Here is a 17,029-nt window from a genome sequence, read left to right on the forward strand (position 1 = left end):
GAAAGGTCACAGGAAAAAGGAACTGGTTCCAATATGGCCATCCACTGCAAAGAGTGCGGGTGCAAGCCTCGCCTAAGAGAGACCATCATTCTGGACAGAAGTCGAGACAGCGTGGCCCGCGAGCTGAAGGAAGCCTTCCACATTAAAAGGAAGGGCCTTGAATGCGTAAGCGAACCATCGAAAATTCTCTATAAAAGTGAGATGTCATTTTTAGAAGCCCATAGTTAAATCTGAGCATGTTGCTGCGCCGCCCGCGCCTGGTGAATATTCCTAATCTTATAGTTTTTATGGGGTACTCCCTTACGGCGGTGTTTGTGTATCGCGTAACCATTATCATTTATAGTCATTTGGCCCTGTACACCACGTGTCATCTTCACGAACGTCACCTTCACAATCGTTCTATCGCCTTTTACCTAGTTACCATGTGATGTTTTGACAATGCGCAAGTTGCGCCGCCAAATTTGCGTATACATATTGTGTGTTTCCGTCATTAAAGCATCAGTTGTCAGTAAGCGCTCGTCCGTGTCTCTTTTTCTTGTGTCGTCTGTTTGGCGCTATAGTACTTCAGTAATATGCACCAACTAGCCCAACAAAAAGTTCTGCTGGTTCATCTTCATAGACCAAAAAAAAAAAAAAATAACCAAGGAAAACATGTCGCTTGGTGGCCATGGCATTTTGATGCTATGGGCAAGGTCACAGTCTCAATTTCCAAAGCTGCCATGGTCACATTCTTATTGGGAAAGATTGCACAAACACTCTTAGAGACCCAACACAGTCAAAATCGACCTGCCCCCCTTCTTTACCTACAATGACTCTGACAGCAAGAATGTAGATTTTCGAAGTAGAATTCACTTTTAAGTGAACTTAATTCAGTTTCAAATTCTACAATCTCATATTAATTTCCAGTATTTAACCCAATTATAATGCGCACCTTTTCTACAAAAAGAAAGAAAGAAAATTATGGGGTTTTACGTGTCAAAAGCATGACCTGATTATTAGGCATGCCGTAGTGCAGGACTCCGGAATAATCTAGACCACCTAGTGCTCTTTGACATGCACCTAAATCTAGGTACACGGGTGTTTTCACATTTTGCTCCCATCAAAATGCGGCCGCCGTCCCTGGGATTCGGTCTCTTCGACAAGAAAATGGGTCTAAAAAGAGGTGTTGTCCAAGTCACGCCCCAGCTATGGCTCTCTCTGGGTAACGAAAACAGATCTTGAAGGCTATGCTTTTCCTAACTGCATGCAATAGAAACGATGGTGAGAGCCAGAAAGACTCCAAAAACACCAAGTTTTCAAGATTACCTATTGCTTGCGCCATTAGAATTCGATACAAAACCGAAACCGCATTACTAACGCTGACTACCATTAAAGAGTACCTGAAAGGTTTTTTTGAACATAGCAAAAAAAACTTTTCCGAAATGTTAATGAGGCTCCTGTGAACATGCGAGCCAAATATTATTGCAGTGCCTGCAGCAGGGAATGAACAATTTTGTACCAAAAGCAGTGAACTTGCTCTCGCATCTGCAATGTTGTCATCGAAAGCAGTTGGCCCAGCAATGCTGTTGGCTGATTTCGTGATTGCGTGAACATTCCGAGTAATACACAATTACTAATCTTGAGTTAAATGAATGAATAATACATATGTCTGCTACCTCAAAAAGACCGAAAAATAATTTCACCTTAGCACTTCGTGTAGCTGCGTCTACTGCTCATCGCCTCGGATTCAAGATGGCAGCGTTGTGCTGCGTAGTGTAGTCTACCGCCGCCCCCCCTGGGTGCCGCAACAAGCCCTTCCGCCACTACGACACTCAACTTTTGGCCACGGCTCTTTCCTATAGGCTTCTCTGTTGTGGAGCTTCCAGAGTGTTAGTGGAGACGACAAGAGATAGGAAGCTGGGTATCAGTGCAATAACTCGACTGACGGAGAATTCGAAAAACTTTTGCGACATGAAGTTCATAGGACGACAAACTTTAATAGTGAGGCCATTCTATCATTAGCTAGAAAAGTGTTTCAGGGCTGTTTAAGAGTCAGGGTCGTCATCACTGTCCTCGCAAGATGGCAACATAACATGCTCTCACGCAGTTTGGCGATGATGGCATGCCGCTTTCATTACAAAGATCATTTAGGAAAATGGCTTTACTCGCTAAGCTAGCACTGAAAGAGCCATGTTGTGTGTTTTTGGAGTTTCTGGGACTTGCACGCGTGGCAGTGTTAAACTGCAGGCATCGTGTAAGACGTGAGCCACCATCCCTTCAGCGACTATTGTGGAGTTTCTCAAGAAATGCAAACATGGTGAACTACAACAACAATAAGTGGCCAATAGACCATGCTAAAGTGCCACCTGGCAGTGTCGACAAAGAGCATCTTAGGTAAGAATTTAATGGAAATTATAATTTGGCGTTTCACACACCAAAACCACAACTTTAATGTTCTTTAACGTGCACCTAAATCTAAATAATTTCGCCTGCATCAAAATGCGGGCACTACGGCTGGAATTAAATTGGTAAACTCGAGCTGAGGACTGCGATTCCATAGCCAACAAGTTAGCACAGAGAGTACAGAGAATACTTTTACCTTTTCTGGAGGTAAAATGTGCATGTTTATATCCTTCTGCATGTGAAAATCGGGGGGACGCTAGCTTTTTGGTTATGAAATCAGTGCACATTAGATTAGAGCACGCATTATTTCCCTACACTAAACCTACAAAACCAGGGTGTGCATAGAACATCAGAATTGGGTAAATATGTTAAACACCCCAGAAATATTGCCCCCAAGTATGGTCACAGTATAAGTTCGTGGGACGAGAAAACTAAACAGACAACTCTTTCCAGGGCTCCTCACCTACTCGGCCATTCTAAGTGGGCGGCAGCTCACCTGGGAAAGGGGTTGGCCGCGTTGACTGCCTCGATGGTGATGCTGTTCTCCTCGATAGCGCGAAGCACTTGTGCAGCCAGCTGGCAGTTCGGAAAGTGCAGGCAGGGCAGCACATCCTCCCGGTACAGTCGCGACACAAACATGTCCTGCCGGTCCGACACGGTTGGCTTCTCCTGCCACCGGAGGAACTCCCGATGGCACACTGGGTCCACCTGCATTCATCCAAGGGTTCACTGCGCGTTGGCCCTGTGGCTAACATTGCAATGTTTATGCAAGACATTTTCGGGTCAGCTGGCCTTATAAATGTGAAGCACTCGTTGCCTCAACCCAGGCACATTGGGGTAAGCAGGCTCCTGTCTCTCATTGTTTCAGCCTTGTTAAACAATAACAAAACAAGTGTGTCTGATAATGGGACCGAACCTTGGCCTTTGAGCACAACAGCACGACTCTCTTAACCATAAGGCTACAAATACATGCACATTTCTGTCAACCCAATGTCGACTAGCTCTTTGAGATGAGTGGCACGTCTGTTACACTGCATGACAAGTGCATGTGAGAGCACGAGTGCGTGCTCCAATTCCCATTAGGCAAAAGAAGCATAAATGAGATGTTTGAAATAATGGTCAACAGTATCACTGTCCTTCACGAAGATCACATTGCATAACAACTAGTTGCTTATAAATGCAACGATGTGCAAGTTTCTTGCATTCTCTTCCCGACTCCACCGCTTTTGGGGTCGGCCCGCATTCCCCAGCCGTTTCCTCGTAGCACCTCATGCGGTGTGGATGCTGTGCGACATTATACCCTCTTTAGGATCAGCCTTAATGATAACGAAACAGGCAGTAACATTTCTTTGACAGAACAGAAAAAAAAAAAATTACTGTAGCTGTTTCGATGCTGCTGTCGTCCCGCACACAATTTCTCACCTTACACAAATACACTGGTCCATTTGATAACGGTCTGCGCAAGCCTAAAGGATTCTAAATAGCCAGCTACCTGCAAAATACTTAGCATAACATGGATTCTCCCACAATCCGGAGGATCTGCATAATTCCGTAAATTGTTGTTGTTGCACTATCCGTGGCAGATTCAACACCTTAGGCTTTGATCTATCTAAGTGTAACAGACGTGGCTTCCCTATCTCCTGCTAAAGCCTTAACTTTCTGTGAAATCCTGCAAACCTGTACAACCTTCCCCAAGTGTACAAGATAATGAAATCAGAATGATACGACAGTAACGGCAGTTTGATGATAACACAACAATAGCAATGGAGCATGATGATGACATGAAGTTTACAACAGCATGACAATGATAGCTTGATGGCAACGATAGCAAGATAATGACAATGATGAGAGAGCATGTTGATGATGATGGCCTGATGATAACAGTGATGATGGCATGAAGACTACGAAAAAAAACACAATGTCAATAACGACAACAATGATAGGGTAATAGTTACAACAATGACAAGATGAGGGCACCATGACAGTGACCATGACAACAGCAACACCATGACAACTATTGCAAACCATGTGCTGCTGCAATGAAACAATGCATGGATCAAGACACGACGATGAATTCTGCAGCATAACTAAATACACAAATGGAAACAACAACCCTGTCACAAGCTTTTAACTGCTATTGTAGTTCAAGAACAATAAGAAACATTCGAGAAAGAAATCACGATGAATGTCAACATCAATGCAATTAGCAGTGAAACAATTTAGTGACATGCTGTACTGCCACCGTCATGTGTGAGACGTGCATGAAGCCAAGTTCCTCTCACTTCCCTCTAAACATGCTGCACCATCTAGAGGTAACGCTGTACTCCATGCATGGTGCATGTCTGAATATAAACAGTAAACTCCCATTAACTGGGAGCTGTAAGAGGTGGGAAAAATTTTGAGACAAGCTGAGTGTCGAGGTGAGCAAAATCACAGAAACAGAATCCCACTGGCCACACCTTGGACCAAATGTAGCCTTCCCAAAATGCTGCCAGTAACATTCTCAAGTTGCTTTCGTGACTGATTTCGGTCACACGTCAGCATGGCAATGGCATTATGGGCACTGTGCGAAAATAGCATGCTTGGCACAGAGTCGAGACGACGGATCCTAATGATAAATTTGAAGCCGGTCAACCGAGCATGACCATTTTCAGACATTCAGAAAGCTGACACTGTTACTTTCTGCATTATCGTGAGTTCTGGAAAATTTCACTTCGAAACTGCACTAAAGCACAATTGTCCCGCCTTTAGCAGACGGCCGCAAGTGACGCGGCATTTACACCTCGCCGTCGCGGGAGCATGAAACGAGCATCCTTATCAAGCCACATTCTTGCTGAAACACCGTGAACTGTGAAACATGGTGGCATCTTTTGAGCTTAGCATGTGCCTGCTCCAAAGTGCCTATCTACACCTCAAGGTCACGATTAATAGGCTGTGAGCACGTTTATGCGCCCTAAATGAGAGGGGAAAAGAAGGCTCCCATCTCACTGCTGTTGCACGAGTGGCGACGAGCAGCCGAGCAAGTGCACGCAAACGGTGATAGACAGAATGAAGGGGGAAGGTAAGTGGCAAGCGCAGCTTGGCATCTGGCTTGGCTAGCGAGCTGCCGCCGGGCGAAAAGCCAGTGCAAGTGATGCTGCCGACACTGTCTCATTGCCTTTTTCTTGATATTTTCTCATTTGAGATTTTGAGATGTCCGGAGTTTGGCACAAGGACTTTTCAAGATGAGAGGTGAAAAACGTATGGGCAAATACTACGGCCGAAAAGGTTTCGACTTGACCGGTACTTTGAGATATCAGAGTTAGAGCTGTTGTAATCGCACCGCTGGCACGAGTTGTTGGAATCTCAGTGCTGACGCCCGTTGTTGCAAATGGGTCGCAAGCCCCAAGGGTAGCGTTGGCCTGGCGGCCTGGGGCACTGGAAGCATCCAAAGGTCCCGGCAAAGCATGAGTCAACTGGTAACAGAACAACTTGTTTATTCTAACATCGCAAAAGAGCGGCCGGTCAGGTCGACCGAAGTGGAGAGACGGGAGTGCACGTTGCTCAACAGAAGAAATCGGAGCCTCTCTCTCGGCGTCCGGGGGCAGCTGCTCTTATACTCTCGGAGTTGAGGGCAAGAAGGAACGTCTCGGGATGAGACCACGTGACTCTGGGCCCGGACAGGCTGAGAGACATGTTGAGACGAGTGTAGTGACGCATCGCCGAGCCGGCGCCGATCAGACCTCCTCGCTTCACACTTGGGGAGCTCCTCTCCCCGGCTGCTGCGCTTTGACAAGCGTGGCACACACACACACACGCACACACGAAGACACGTGGCACTGAAACAAGCCTGGACGCGCTTGGCGGGGAGGCGTATCGGCGGCGCTGAACGGGCCAAAATGTCCGCCGCTTTGAACGAAGCCCCGGCGTCCGTTGCATCCGCGCCGGCTATACCGCGCGTCGTAGGCGAAACGTAACAGACCTAACAAGACTTTACTGTATTGAGACAAGATTGTCTGAATACATGTGACGTGGGTTCAATTCCTCCCAGCACCGGAGAAATCTCGAAGGATTCTTTTTAAGGGTGTGCGAATATCAAACTTTTCGAACACGAATCTAATACGAATACTTCACATGCATTTATTAGCAATAAATGCACATGCATTTATTAGCAAGTTGGTTTATTTCAAAAAGTTGAAACACTGTAATTGCATTGTCACAGGTAAAAAATTAAGCTAATAAGCTGTTATATTATTGTGTATTCGTACTATTGTGTATTGTGTATTTGGCTCAAGTTAGCTTTGGAAAATTGAATAATTTCTACTAGTTGTCTGTTCTCGCCAACTTGTGCCTTATTATACCACATCAATTTCCCATAAACTCAGACGCATTTGACCCTCCATTACTCATCGCATTTGCTGTGAAGCAATGAGCTCAGGATTAGAGGTTGAACTTGCAGAAAAGTGCACCCTTGCTGTTTGCAAACTCGTGCCCCTTGCTACTGAGAGGCTGGCTTTCCTGCATAACTTAGCCGTCCAGTGGCTAAGCAAGTTTTACAGGTGAAATTTCACCAGCGGTATGATATTATCGCAAAATTCAGCACTAAATCGGACACACTTTCTTAGATTAGTAAGGAATAAACGCTAAGAACCTTGTTTTCCCCCACACAGCCAGCAATAAATTCGATCTGTTTCGTATATCTTACTAGGTACGAATATTGGAAAATTTCCACATGCCTATAGTTTTCAAATCGAATACGTTTAAAAATATATTTGATAACGATCGTAATTTTCAGTTATTTGCACAACCCTAAATTTTTTTTGTAATTGAAGCACGGCACATACCGAGTGTCACATGCCCAGTGATCCAAGTTGGTTTGATAGCTGGTTTCAACACGGGTTTCCTCAGCACAGCAGCCTGAAATTTTACCCATTAAAACACGGGCTATCCTGCGACCTAAGTTGGTGGGAAAGAGCTTCGAGAAAGATGGACAGACACCAGAAAGCATGCGAGGGACCCGAAGAATGCTAATTGCACTAAAGAAGAAATCTTGCAGAACCCACCTCACGATCAATGTCGACGTCATTACGATTAGCATTGAAGCAATGTATTGACACACTGTATTACGACCACCATATGTATGAGGTGTGTATGCAACCGGGACGCTCTCTCGCAATTCCTTCGGGACATGCTGCACCATCTAGTGTTGCTGCAGCATGGCACATGCACAAATATACGTTCAAATATGGTCTCAATATTTATGAATCCAATTCAACTCCACTCACTAATGGGGAAATTATTATTTTTTGTCGTTGAAGAGCAATACATACCCAGTGACTCAAGTTAGCTTGAAACAGGTTCACTGAAAAGCAGCACATACCTTACAGCACATATCTAATGCCACATACCCAGTGAAACAAGTTGGTGTTACAGAGGTTCATTAACAGTGGCACATATCTATAGTTTCACATAACCAGTGATCCAAGCTGGGATGAATGAAGTTCACCAGAGAGTGGCACATCAGTAGTGGTTCATACCCAGTAACACAAGTTGCAGGAGAACGAGTTAAACAATGCACTTCGCATATGAAATGTCACATGCCCCTGACCCAATTTGGCCCAGCCATTGGCATCAAACTCGGTTTCCTTACCACAGCAGCGCAATGCTCCGACGACTAGACCATGGACTACCCAGTGACCGAAGTTGGCAGAAAAACAGTTACAGTGAAGCCTTCTTACTACAAACATCACATTAACAAACTTTTCGGATTGAGAAACTTTGCAGAAATCTCCTGCTGACTGCTTATAGTAGTTTAAATGTAAAAGTATTTCAGTACCGCGAACTTCGGAATACCTAACTTTTCAGAATAACGATCATTATTCAGTTTCCGTGTCGTATTAACAATGCCCCAGTACAATGAACTAATATTGCGAAATCTGGAGATTCTTAGATTTCCGCGTATCCTTTGCAGCAGCCGGAACACTAGGCTAGCAGATGGCAAGGTGCAGAAAGCGGACGCCATGGCGCATCGGTTAGGAAAACCCGAGACGGCACCGGAAAAAAAGAATGCTCGGAGGGGACTTTTTTTTTCTTTTTCTTTTACGGAGATGACAACGCATTAGGTTTTGCAAGTGCACGCTCCGCCAAGACAAGTGTCGCCTAGCAACGGAGGCACGTCTATTTTTTTTTCTTTTGCGCTTCCCTTTGTGTACACGCTTCTTTCTTTCATACTTCTTTCTGCGGCCGCACCAGCTATGCACGTGGAGAAATGTAACCTCTGTGCTCGTGGGGATGCCACACGGTCTAACTTTTTGGATGGTGTTGTTTACACGAGCTTGCACTTCGGAATACTTCAGGTGTCCACCTCAAGCGAGACAGCTGCAGTGTCCACGGCAAAAGATGTGAAAAACAAACACAAAGAAACATTAAGCTTTACAGGCAACACGGAACTTCTTTGTTATTGGTTTTCTCGGGTCAATGTCTATTTGGTGCGCACCACTCCTTTGTATATGTGGTGGTGCGTGACGGCAGAATCTACGGAAAGTAGCAACAGCACAGGCCGAGAGCCAACAGCGTCGTTTTCGTGGATAGCTCATACGGTGACAACGGATAAACTGAGAGGTTGATGGGTGAAATGGTTAATTTTTAGAGTTTCACTACAACAACCTTTCAGAATCACAAACAATTTGCTGTGGTCCCCTGAAGTTTGTTATATAGAGATTTCACTGTATAGACAGAGACAGACAGCTCCAAGAAAGTGCATGAAATAATCTAATAATGCCAATCGCATTACAAACATATCTCCTGCTTCAAAATAAACAACACGGTGGCAATTTGATGCAGTCACCTCTGAGAGGTCAGGGCTCGTTCCATCGCTGCCAGCCTGGCCCGACTGGGACTGGCCCTGCTGCTGCTGCTGTTGTTGCTGCTGGGACACCTGCTGGCTGGGCGGGGAAGGTGGCCGACACGTGGCCAGCTCGTAGTTGGAGGGCGACCGCCGGTGGCGGTGCCGACTGAGCTGTGGGTGAAGGTGCGTGTTGGGCCGGCTGGGTGTCGAAGTGAGGACGAGCGCCTTCAGGGCGCTCACTTCCGCTTGCAACACTTCCACCTGCAATCGTCAGACAAGCCATCAATCACTCGGAACTTTCTGGGTCGTCATTTTGACTATTGTACAAAAAGGGACCATACATTCTCTGAACACTGGGGAAATACACTTGACAGTTTGTTGGTAAGAGTAGAGATTAACTGCTTCAGTTTCAGAGTTACTGAGGAAGGAAAGGTTTTCACACGCCTTCAAATTATTCTAAAGGTGGGAAGAAGCTACCATGCAGACCTACCAATGAGATAATGGCTCACGCATAGTAAGACAAAAGCTTGAGCAAGCTGGTTCTACATCTTCAGGCATAAGGTGAGAATGGACGATTAAATGGAGATAGTGCCATACTGACTTTATGTCATTGTACGTCCACACCTTGTGTCTGACGAATTGCAGACAGTATGGCCACAATCAGGTTTGAACAAGCATGAAGAAAATTCTGCAATTATTTTCGTTTTACCTTTCTAACCTGTCAACGTGCACTGCCAAGCGTAATGCGATACACTTACTGTGACAGAGGTGCAATGTTGCCGTAGTTATGACATGAAAAGAGAGCTTTCAATACAGTGACTTCTCGCTACGATCTACAAAAATGTAGATTTTATTCTAACGGAATGGGGGCATCATTTGTCACTGTTAATGCAAAACAGTGCCTGCATTGTTCCACCCTGACAATAAAAGACGCCACCCGCCTCATCCGAGACAAAACCAGCTTTTTATTTTTGCTTCAGTACACAGACAAAGCATATCTTTACTTGTTCTAAGCAAAACAGGCAAGAACATACTCAAATGTGGTATTAAACAGCATCCACTGTGAAATGCTATCACAGTGCAAAATTTGAGGCATGGACGAGCAGGCTGGAATAGTGACGTATACCCAGCTCCTTTAATTACGCAACATTTGGCATATGAAAGTAAAGGCAAGAAACAAGAAGAAATAGTGGCAATCTTAAAACCAAAATAGGAAGGAAAGAACTATGAAGGAACATCACGAAATAAAATTGAAGACAGAAGTTAGTCCAGCATGTGATCATATCGCGTCAAATTTTAACCCATTGAGGGTCAGCGACGTAAATATATGGCGCCGTGAATAAGCCCAAAATGATTGATGCCATATATTTAATGCGCCTTCTGTACATTTAAAAAGTGTGCCTATTTCCTAACTTTTTCTTTTCTGGCATGTGCTGTCACTATGTGGGAATACAAAGAATTTTTTCTCATGCCTCCCTCTCTCGGTTTTCGTTGCTTGGTTTGTTTTAGAGGTAGTTTGCTCCGGCATGTCTACATATATACTACCACTCACGTGTTGGCGCACGTGTTGGCGCACGTGTTGGCGCACGTGTTGGCGCACGTGCGGGCGGGTGGCAGTTTCGGTTCTATTCCACGGGTGGTTTCGGCTTCTTGCGCTCGCAATACTGATGGCTATCTCGTTACTAATTGCTCAAAGGACGACTGCCTGTTTCTCACTCGTTTAGTGCTCACAGGGGTGCGCATAGAAAGGATGCCGCCGTGCATGCATTATCTCTTCTTTTCTTTCTTTTCTTTTTTGGAGACGCGCAAGGACTAATTGTCTCCGGTTGGCGATAAGATGAAGATTAGAAGTTTGATGAAGAAGTTTGTCACACGTTTGCTTTTTTGACGGGCACACAACCACACAGTTTTCTTGAGTGCACTCACCTACGCAGTTCGATTATGCTATGTACGTAAATATTAGTGTAAGAGCAGGAACATTTGAGAGTTGCGAAATAATCTCATGTGCGCATTTTCTAAGCCTTGAACTATGTGTATAACAATGCATAAAATTTTTTATTTTTATAACTTTATTTCCTTTTTTGATTGTTGTTATTCATGAATAAACAGTACATATATACCAACACAAAATATTTTTTTCACATTTTACGGTCACCCTAGAAAAATTACGGGGATCTTTTTTCAAAATACTAGGTCCCTCAGAAAAAAAATCAGCCCTGGGTGCTCGCATATGGTGAAAAAAATCGACCCTCGAAGAGTTAATGGCTTCCACCGTAGTGCCGACCGCATGCTCTTCCAACCGCGGCGAAAGCAACATGCTGCTGCATCCCTCGCACTTTGCAACAAAGACGATAAATGTTACGTGTTCCAATAAATTAATGAAGCTGCACAAGCAAGGTGGAGGAAAATGTTCACGAAGTCGTTGGCAAAGCACCCCTCATACAAATGTGCACCAATTGAAACCTACCGGGAACCAAGTACTACACTGCGCCGAGTCTGTAAATTGCCAGGTCGAGTGTTGGGCCAACTCTTTAGAGAAAGAAAGCGAAAAGGATGGCACCACGGAGAGTTGGCTTACCAAGGCTGGTTGCATGACATAATGCTCCCTCCTAGTTTCCTTCTCCCATGCTTAACAACACTGCCATTCAAATATGGGATGCTCAGTTGTGCAACACATGGATGAGCACATTGTATTGACACATTGCCAAACTTAAGACCAGACTACTCCGACATGAGGGTGGAAAGAATGCCATGAAATTCGACTGCAGAAGCAGTGGCAGCCATCGGCACACACCTTCAGAGTAGCTTCCTGGAGCCGCTTCTCAGCTCCCGCCTGCTTCATGTTGGCCTCTCGCACCATGTTGTTTGCTTCCTGGAGAACACAACAACAGTACATTCACTTTCATTTAACGGCTATAAAGAAATGTTTGCACTTTGCTTTTCCTCGTAGTAAAGCATACTTAGCTTACATTCAACTTCATCTTAGTGCATCCAAATTTTTACTCCACATTTGTCGGTTGACCGAGGTGACGCCAAAATATTCTGTTATTCCCACCACCTTTTTATCAGAGAATACACCTCTTGTTTTGTTAAGCCTAACACCAGTAACTGTGCGTGCATGCCTCCACCTTGGGTTTTCAAAACTCTATTATGTAAGCTAGCCGAATAACCACCCCTTCGAATGCCTGTCTACACTTAGTTTCAATGGAATTTTATGTTCACCAAGTGCACTCAAGAAGTTTTGACCTTTACACAATGCGAGTCTTGTGTGTTCACTGACTCCATGCCTTCTAATGCGCCCTGACTTGCGCTCATTTGCTGAAAGTAAAGATTGGTTGAAAAACGTGGCATTTTACTTCATTTCTGAAGTAATGCTGCAGAAGCCAGAAATGAGGTAAGGTCTTCTGTCCCTCATTGTGACTTCAAAAAAGACGAGGCACATTTTTTAGACTTATTACTTCCGAAATTAACTTTCTCCACATCGCTATTTCACTTCCTTATCTAATCCTCAAACTTGTAGGCATTTTTTCACCATTTACACTATCTTAAGTCAACATATTTATGAATATAACTTGTAGAGTCCCCCTCACGATGGGACTAGGCGCTTTCACATCTGCGCTGATAAGGACGGCACTGGCTCCACAGGGCATGCATGCACATAAAAGCTAGTGGCGGCTAGCAAGGCCTGCAAGAGCAATGCCATCAAGGCCGAGCTTTTAAATGTTTTGCATTTACATACCACCAGTTGCAACATAGTACAGTCGACTTCCGCTAATTCGATCCTGACGGGACTGACGAAACTGGTCAGACTATCCAACTGATCTAATTACACAAATGCAGAAAAAATGCCAAAACACGCCGTTGATTCACTTGGCAGTATTGTCTTTAAACTTAACTTCGCCGCAATACAGACCTGTTATGCAGTGAAACGTACAAACCGGGGAAAGATGTCACTGTTGCGGGACATAGCACGTGTTACTAAATTTACACACGCACATGCGCCGTCCCTGGTCACAGTACGAGCACCAAGACACCTAATAAGTTTACTCACAGGCCTTCAGGGCTTTAAGCATAGGCTTCGTTGGCTTTAAGCGTTCCCTTGACTTAGACATATCATAAGAAGACAAACACTGACACCAAGGACAACACAGGGGAAATTACTGCGAAGGTTGCGGGATCGTTCCCCACTTGCGACAAGTTGTTTCATCTACTTTCATTTCCATTAATTTATCGTTTGTATATTTCATTTATTAAGCACGTGCGAGGGTTGTGGGATCATTCCCCACCTGCAGCAAGTTGCTTTTTGATCCACTTTCATTTCCATTTATCATTTCTTTAATTCATTTATTAAGCACAAGTAATTTCCCCCATGCTGTCCTTGGTGTCTGTGTTTGTTGTCTTCTTATGATATGACTAATAAAAGATCGGGCCCCTCAGTTAACCCCCTTTCTTCTCGTTTATTACATAACGTGGGTCTCGAATCCGGCAACATTGATGCCTTCAGGTTTGCATGTGTGGGTTTATTGACCGGTTGCCTTCACCCAAAAAGATCACGTTCTCGTGACGCCTGCGGCAGAAACGATGTTCTACATCCGCCGCCAAGGTCTGTGAGTGGTGGCGATGGCTAGCACTCTCAGAGTTAGTTCTAGTAGTAACACATAAATGCTCCAGAAAGTGGGTGGAAAAATGGTCCCGTGGTAGCTTTCATTTATCGTTTCTTTAATTGAATTAGTAAATACACTTTGCCCTATGTTGTCCTTGTTTTTTTAATTGAATTAGTAAGCACAATTTTCTCTGTGTTGTCTTTGGTGTCTTCTTATGACATGACATAAAAAATCGGGCCCCTCGGTTAACCCCTTTTCTTCTCGCCCTCGACTTAGGGTTTTTTTAATCTTACCACCTTCCTTTTCGCTAGCTTTCCCGCAAATGGTTTTTCTTTACTTTTCGGTTCACAGCGGATGCGCGGCCGTATAACTAGGTAGCGTGTACTAGACTCCGTTAAACGTCTTACATGAGAGACACGAATGGAGGGCTCATATCACCACAGCTACGGCAGAAACAGCTTTGAATGGCTGCCAGTATGTTTATTAGACACCAAGGTGCTCGCATTGTGACTAGAGATGGTGTGTGCGCGCCTGTAAAATTAAGGAACACCTGCTTTGCCACGTGACGGCGACACCTTTGCAATCTTGGTATGCTTCACCGCAATACAGTGTGCATGCTTCAGCGCAGAACATAGCTATACTGCGGCGAAGCTGATCAGTCAAGTTCAAATTATAGGGTGAAGGCAAATTTTGAGATCAAAATAATGGAAGTTTAGACCCATAGAAATGTATGGGTGCCGGCCAGGACCTCCAGTTGTGATCGAATTGACCAAAAAATCGATTTAACCTGAGTTGAATTAACGGAAGTCTACTGTACTGTACTGCGTTACCTAATGCACTCCACCTATGCGGTGCTGCATATAGTACTGCGCAATTTAAATAATGGGGAGCTCTTCAATGTTCAGTGGAACACGCACATGGGTGTTCTCGCAGCGTGCCACCCAGAAGATGTGGCTGCCAAAACAGAAGTCAGATAGGCAGCCGACCATTTAACAATTGCGTGCCACAGCTGCAAAGCAAATGAGGCATGCAGAACACAGCAAGGAATGCAGTTTTACTGCAGTAGTGGTTTTTCCCGCGGGCTCCCACTGACTTCTGTTTCCCGGAAACTACATCATCACCTAACATGGCTCATCACAGGACAACACACACACGTATATTGACTTACGTATAGCCCTTTGCACTTTATGTACAGATGTACCAGTTGCTGGCTCGGTTCTTAACTTAATTTTGCAATGAAATAGCAAACACTACCTAAATATCTGTGCCCCTCTAAGTGCATCATTCCTTAAAATAAACGAATTCATTTCTTTGGCTCTTCCTGCCATTTTAAAGTGGATAGCTTTATTTGGTGCCCTTGTCCATTTCTGTACGCAAACAGGCACATTCGTTGCCGAACATCAATTAACTCTGTGAGATGCACATGCTGTTGTGTGAGAGCTTTGTGGTGCCTGAAGGTACTGCTGCGGTCAGTGGTGGTGCCATGTCGTGTTTCTCTACCACCAGACACTCTTTTTGCCTTCCACTCCATGCTCTCGAAATGTACTCTTCCTCCAAGGGTAATACACATTTCAGTGCCACATACTTGCAAACCTATTTGTGAAAACCTTTACAGTTCTCATGGCACTCAGTGGCCACTGCTTCTAGGGAAACCTAGTTTGGTTCAGAAATCGAGCAGTGCCATATTTTTGCTGTTTACTCTCGAAAAGCTCAGACAGGACAGTTAACCTGTACCCTTTTTGCTGGTACCATTGGTGCTCACTTGTAGAATGGCAACTTTCTTAGGCGCAGACACGCAGAGACTGAATTGAGAGTACCACATGCCGCCACTCTGGGCACTCACCTCAAATAGGCTAGCGGTGAGCTCCTCCAGCTCGGCACCCACCTGGTCTCGGATCTGGCTCAGCCGAGCAACTTCCTCGTCGCGGAGGCGCAGCTCCTGCACAGACACACATCACCATCGACATCACACACAGTTGTACAACACACCCTTAAGTAATTACACATTCATGTATTACGACAGGACAGATGGAGAAAAAGAAAAGCTCTGCCCATTACTTATCGGTCTGCTTTAATTTGGTACTAAATTTGGTCTGAAAATGCCAGGCTTGGAGTCAGCATTATTGTGACGTTATGACACGGAGTAAAATTTGCCAGCATTGCGTAGCGACGAGGCAAGGTATGATGACAGTGCTCATAAAGAGAGTAAGCATGAGTGCTCTGAACATGTCTTCTGGCTGTGCTTGCATGTGGCAACCACAGTGCTCATAGAAATGAAATGAGCCAGTGTGCCATGATTTCATGATACAGCATTCGCCCCCCTGGATACAGAAATCAAAAGTGGTTAGCAGAAACAAGTAAGAATAGTAAATTATTTAGAATGTTCCGATGTTTGCTGGCATTTCTTCTAGAATTAAGGAAAGTATGGAGCTTCCTTTATTCCTAAAAAAGAAAAATGACATGTCATGCGAGTATTTCTTTAAATGCTGATTCAACTTGCATCTCCTCCGCTAGTTCAAAGAGATTTAGTGCTTCAATATTTGCTTCAGTAATGCAGCTTGCAGCATCTGCACGGTGCTGTATTTCTCAATAGTGCGAGCACCATAGTACACACAACCACGCGAATGAAATATTATGCTCTAGTGAGAATGACAGTAAGGGGTTGTTCGAGAGGTGCCCCGTGTGATTGCACATGAGTTAACTATAGTTCATGAAGGACTAGGCAAGCCAAGACTTTATCGCTCTACTGGATAGTGTCATTCATGAAGGCTGGGACGGTGCATTGCACGTTTCTTGCCCGCATGTGCGATCTCGACAGTTTCCACAATCTTTCTCACGTGGTCAAATTTCGCTACAGTAAAATTCAATGAATATGCAAAAATAGTTCAATGCAGCAGAATAAATTTGGCGATGTATAAACAAGCTTTCATCCTGAGGACTAAGTGCCAACAGACAAAGGACGAAGAAAGACAAATACTGGTGAATGCACACAGACTTGCCAAGGCTTCAGTTCTCTTGAAATCGCTTTACTTTAAAGGGACCCCGGAATTATTTGGATGATTTTGTACAAACATACTGAATCATTAGGGTAGGTCCTCCTGATCATTAAGTGACACATTTAAGCACTTCATGTAAAGCATGTAATTTATTATAAGTTTTAAAATGTGCTTCGCTACTGATTGCAGCAGCGTCGCTCTCCTAAGTTTTCAGCCCCCCC

General features: G+C 44.5%; 1 protein-coding gene across 2 annotated transcripts in view; it reads right to left on the reverse strand.

Annotated features, from left to right (window-relative positions):
• LOC126543987 (uncharacterized) overlaps positions 1-17,029 on the reverse strand; it is a 60,502-nt gene that overhangs the window by 17,895 nt on the left and 25,578 nt on the right. For both annotated transcript variants that reach the window (XM_050191164.3, XM_055062438.2), the window contains exons 6-9: positions 15,656-15,751; positions 12,003-12,080; positions 9,209-9,469; positions 2,879-3,090 (exon numbers count right to left, since the gene is read on the reverse strand). In XM_050191164.3, coding sequence (XP_050047121.1) covers positions 2,879-3,090; positions 9,209-9,469; positions 12,003-12,080; positions 15,656-15,751 — 647 coding nt within the window. The remainder of the gene's footprint in view (positions 1-2,878; positions 3,091-9,208; positions 9,470-12,002; positions 12,081-15,655; positions 15,752-17,029) is intronic.

This window comes from Dermacentor andersoni, chromosome 10 (genome assembly GCF_023375885.2).
Source record: "Dermacentor andersoni chromosome 10, qqDerAnde1_hic_scaffold, whole genome shotgun sequence".
Lineage (NCBI taxonomy): Eukaryota > Metazoa > Arthropoda > Arachnida > Ixodida > Ixodidae > Dermacentor > Dermacentor andersoni.